The following is a 5,053-nucleotide window of genomic DNA, read 5'->3' on the forward strand; positions in this document are numbered from 1 at the left end:
CGCGTTAAATGGCAAAATATCACGCTGGAAACGACAGTACCGTACGCGCTAAAAATGTACAAAACGGGAAACAAAATTGCACACGGTTGCAATAAATAACATATGCGGAAGAAAATAACCTAACTTTAAAACTAATATCGTTTGTAACAAAAAATAATTTGTAGATCGCTCGTTTTTATTTCGATCGTCGGGGAGACATCGGGTTCTCGAGATACTCAGAATAAAGTGACTGTTCCTCGATCGAATATAGTAAGGAGATCAAAGAAGTGAAAAACGACGCGCATGCATGTTTCTTTTTTTTTTCTTCTTTTTTTTTAAATACCAATTTATTGAAAATTCAGATTTGATATACAACGATAAAAAGGGGGCGCAGTATCGTGCTTGGTTTCATGTTTCGCGAACTCCTCCTCGGTACCTCTGAAAGAAAAATAGGTGATCTATCGTAAATTCTAACGAAAACAAGAAAGGCTGTCGCTCCTGAAGCCACTCCGGCCGGTTAACGCCGATCCCGAAGCCTCGTCCAGGATGTTATGCGAAGCAAAGCGGTTTTGGCAAAGCGATATTTTTCATTTTTTCTTTTTTTGTTAACAAACTAGCAATATACATCGTTTGTTCGCCCGTTAGTCGCGTTATTCGCGTAGCAAGTTATTCACGAAGCACCTCGAGACGTGTCACGATACGCTGTAACGAATAAAATCGGCGTTGGCTGAATGCAGATGGCTGAAAGTCCGAAGTACGGCGTCCGTGTTAAATGTAGCGAACAAGCGAATAAAGCACAGAATAACAAAATAAAAGAAACTCCGTCCGTGTCCGTGACTTTAGTATCCGGTCATTTCCGCGAACGTGGCGTCCATGTCGTCGCAGACCGCCTTGTACTTCTCCTTTTCTTCCCGAAGCTCGTCTGTAACAGAACAATCGTTCACGGCGCGTCCGACAAATCACCAATTAAATCTAATTATCGTTCGTACTCGCCTTCCTTCATGTCCACTTCCTTCAACAACTTCTTCACCGTCCTTTCGGCGAGAATGGCGCGTTTCTCGGCCTCCTTCAACTTCTTCTTCAGCTCCTTCAGCTGCACCTTGAAGTCCTCTACTCGTTGGTTAGCCTACACCAGGAGATCGCTGATTAAACGTTAATCTTCTCTACGGATAATATACAGTCCAATCTGTTCGTTACGCGATGCAAGAATTGTGAACAGCGTCTACCATAAAATGCACGGAATCTCGCTTATTATAACTCTCGCGGCAAAAATGTATACAACTATCGTTGAAGATCGCAATTGGAAACTTTTGTCCCCTATAAGAATTTTCGATAGAGTCGATGTTAATCGAGATATCGGTCAAAATGAACCTAAACCGTTCTACCTTACGAGTTCGAGCAACGACAGAGCATTTTTTACTTGATACTAATACGCGATTACCTTCTCCTCGGATACTTCTAAGGATTTTACGATATTCTGCACGATGAACAGCTCGTCCTCTCGTTCTATGATTTTCCTGTGGACACGTTCGCTAGCATAAGCAAAGCGTCGCTGGACGCCGACGGAAAGATCAGTGTAACGAAATTATACAAACGCCTCGCTGGTTTTCACTCGTTCCTCCGCCCCCTCCAATTCTTCTTCAACGAACTGCAGCTTCTTCGATATCTCGTCGGACTTTGCGTCGGCGTCCTCGGCGATCAGTCTGGCGTCCTTCAGCTCTTGCATCAGCTTCTCCATGCGTTCCTCGTCGAGCCGACTTCTGTCTTCCAGCACTTTGCACATTCTGCGAACAAAAGCAACAGTTACTATATAAAAATATCAGAAAATAAAACAGTTTCTTTAGGCAATGCTCTTCGTTTAGGCAATGTTCGCATCTGGTTCGTGCTGATTAATATTTATAAACGCGAAAGAGCAAGAAAAAGAAATTGTATCGCCACCTCCGGGCGTCATCGGCGAGTTCTGACGCGCTTCCAAGCTTCAGCTGAGCGGAAAGACGCAGCTCCTCCTTCTTCGTGAGCGACGCTTCGATCTCTTGGACTCTCTTCGTCAACGTGGTCCGATCCTGCTCCGCCTGTCGACGAGAATTCATCGATAGCAACGTTCTCTAAGACGCTTAACGTTAATAGTTCAAGGAGCCTTTACGCACTCTGGACCAAGACTTCTCGCACTGCTCTAAATCGGCGGTAGAGTGCTCCAAATTGGACTTGGCGACCTCGTAGTCCCGCTCGAGCTGGGCCAGTTTCTTCTGCAGATCCCTCACCTCGTCGTAGAGCTTGTCCGCGCGAAAGTCCTCCGATCTCGCCTTGGTCTCGTTCGCCTCCACCTTCTCGTTCGCGGCGTCCATCTCCATCTTCAGCGCCGCAATTTTCTTCTTAATCGCCTCCATGATGACGACCTGGTGATTCTCTCCCCTTTTATCAGTCGGTCCTCGTCCTCAAACCTGGTGAACCCGTGAAATCAGTTAACCTCAGAGGCGGACTTGAGCTTCATAAAAAAAGTATTTTTTGGAAAATATTTTATTTGAACGTTATACCTGAATCCTCCTTTTGTTAACGTTTTAACCGGGGAGCTAACTCGTCGAAAAATACGAAGAGACAATTGGCATTTAGACCGTTTCGCGTTCAGTTTTATTTTCACATCCAAAGCTGATTCCACTAAAATGACTAACGCTTGTTGACATTATACAATATTTTTATTTTCTCTTTTTTTTTTTAAAAAAATAGGTGCACCGTTTGTAACAAATATTTTAGAGAGGAATTACAGTGAATTATAAACAGTCGGAGACTATTTAAATGTTGACAAAGGGAAAACTCAGCTGACTACCCACGGATATTGACAAGCTTTCGCACGATGAATTTGCATAAAAAAAAAATAGATCGACGCATATATTTTTGCATTCGGTGTTCAAAATATTGTCGAATATTACTTCCCTTGTAACAATGTGATTTTTACTGTGTTTTTACTATTTTAACATACGAAAGGACAGTTTGCCAGAGTATTAGAAGATATCTAATGGCTTTAAAAAAAAAAATACAAGATATATAAACGCTATAAAGATCGTTCCGCGCGTTGTCATTTTTACCTTCAGTTTCACAACTCTTGATTACTGACACTTTTTTTAAAAACATCAGGTTGCTTCTGTTTTTATTAATTATGAAGTAAATGTTGATCGTTGAGAAAGTGTCGGCTAAAAAATGAATTAATAAAATTGTTCCAAAGGTATTCTAATGATAGAGTGATCGAGCATGACCCATATAGTAGTTTTTTAGCCTAGTGAACAGTTACATGAAAAACAAATGCTCACAATTTCAAACAATTGTATTTTGAATGCTAAGGTCCTCCTCTGAGGATTCGTTCTTATATTACCACAGGACATCTTACACCTTCGATTCTTGATTCACGACTAAAAACAAAAGACGTCTCCGTATCAAAAATCCGTTTCTATTACGTGCAGGAGGAGACATACATAGACGCGCTGGCCTAGTCGGATTATGATCGCAACGTTTGATGGAAGAAATCGTGAAAATTTTTCATAGAAACTGCTAAACAAACACGCGTAATATCGGTCTTATATAATGAAAAACAACTGGTGCCACAATTCACCTACTGCGTGCAAGTCTGATATCTTTTACGCGAATGCAAATATAAGACTACGATTAGTTAACGAGTAACGCGACTATAATATCGAAGCTTTCGTACGACCATCGATTGGATATCACAATTAAAACAGTTTGATACAAAACGATACTTCGCTCTTCGATATCGATAGCACCGATTCGATATTATATTCATCGGCGAACCTACGAGAAAAACGTAGCGAATCAACGTCCGAATTGAAATATTAAATTAGGTACTTACTTCACCCTGTATCGTTCGGCGCCACGGGGCGATATTAAATGAATCCGCGGCGCGTTACGAGGACGTCGCGACGCGTTCGCTACTCGCCGACAAACAACGTTTATTTAATAACAAGCATCGGGCGAGGGAAATAACCAATCGGTGTTAAAAGGAGGACAACACTCACTGTAGTCGTAGCGATGATCCGCGATGAGTATGCACAACCGGATGCCTTCGAAAGCTAAGCTAAAATAAAACGATACCGGCGTCGCGGGCCTCCTCGAACTCCTCGATCCAATCCAATTCTATAATTGATTGTCGCCTTGTTGGCCGTCGTCCCGATTTTAACCCGGCTCTTCACTGGTCGATTGCTCGTCACCGTACTGACTACCAACGAAACGCGATCTCCGCCTCCCTTATGCTATTCTCGGCTCGAAAGAATTCCGTTCCTGTTTCCTGTCGACCACGTAACCGACACTTCACGGTAAACACCATACCGCCAATGGGAACACTATCCGTCCCGTTGTTTCGCGGTATCTCGATAATATTTTTCTGTATTCCGCCGTCCCGTCGCGCGCGCGCTCATTCGAACGTTCAAATTTTCCCGCGTTCGCGGGTGCAAACAGCTTCGACGGATACATCGAACAGAAGCCGAGCTACGACCGCTGCATTCTCGCAAACGGGTACGCGTCTATTTTTAGATTTACGAGGTATACGAGTAGACTACACCACGGACGAGATATACGAGTAGACCTTTCGTGGCCCAATCTGACTGCCATACCGACCTGAAAATTCGGAGCTGATTTTAGCGGCCTCTTCTCACGGATGGCGGTCAGTTGAGAAACTATTCATTGAATTAGCATTGATGGGCCAGACAGCTGTAGTGTATACGTAAGTCATGTGAGTGACTATGGAAGGGATTAAAATTATTTTTGAATCTATCGGTAACGTTGCGAATGATACGGAAATGGTAATGGGGTCTCGAGATCCCAGAGAAACGGGCCGAAAAAATACATTAGGTGAAAGGTCTACTCGTATATCTCGTTTGTGGTATTATCACAGACGAGGTATATGAATAGACCTTTCACCTAATGTAATTTTTCGGCCGGAGTTTCTGGGGCCCCGGGACCCCATTACCATTTTCGTATCACTCGCAACGTTATCAACAGATTCAGAAATTAACACAAGAGGAAGTGAGACAGAAAATAAAATTACATAAATTTTATTATTTTTGAA

General features: G+C 42.9%; 1 protein-coding gene across 2 annotated transcripts; it reads right to left on the bottom strand.

Annotated features, from left to right (window-relative positions):
- Positions 1 to 344: 344 nt before the first annotated feature.
- Positions 345 to 4,132, bottom strand: LOC122400419 (tropomyosin-2-like). Of its 2 annotated transcripts, XM_043401876.1 has the most exons (8): positions 4,005 to 4,060; positions 3,839 to 3,917; positions 2,127 to 2,420; positions 1,918 to 2,051; positions 1,575 to 1,763; positions 1,421 to 1,496; positions 973 to 1,105; positions 345 to 901 (listed from the first exon to the last, which is right to left on the bottom strand). In XM_043401876.1, exons 3-8 carry the CDS (start codon positions 2,364 to 2,366, stop codon positions 819 to 821), a joined length of 855 nt encoding a protein of 284 aa, XP_043257811.1. In that variant the 5' UTR covers positions 2,367 to 2,420; positions 3,839 to 3,917; positions 4,005 to 4,060; the 3' UTR covers positions 345 to 818. The 2 variants fall into 2 exon arrangements, with proteins under 2 accessions (XP_043257811.1, XP_043257810.1); XM_043401875.1 differs by lacking the exon at positions 3,839 to 3,917 and having other exon boundaries at positions 4,005 to 4,132.
- Between the last annotated feature and the right edge of the window lie 921 nt (positions 4,133 to 5,053).

The sequence above is a fragment of the Colletes gigas genome, unplaced genomic scaffold, assembly GCF_013123115.1.
Source record: "Colletes gigas isolate AHSC1104 unplaced genomic scaffold, ASM1312311v1 Colletes_gigas_Sc00018, whole genome shotgun sequence".
Taxonomy (NCBI): domain Eukaryota; kingdom Metazoa; phylum Arthropoda; class Insecta; order Hymenoptera; family Colletidae; genus Colletes; species Colletes gigas.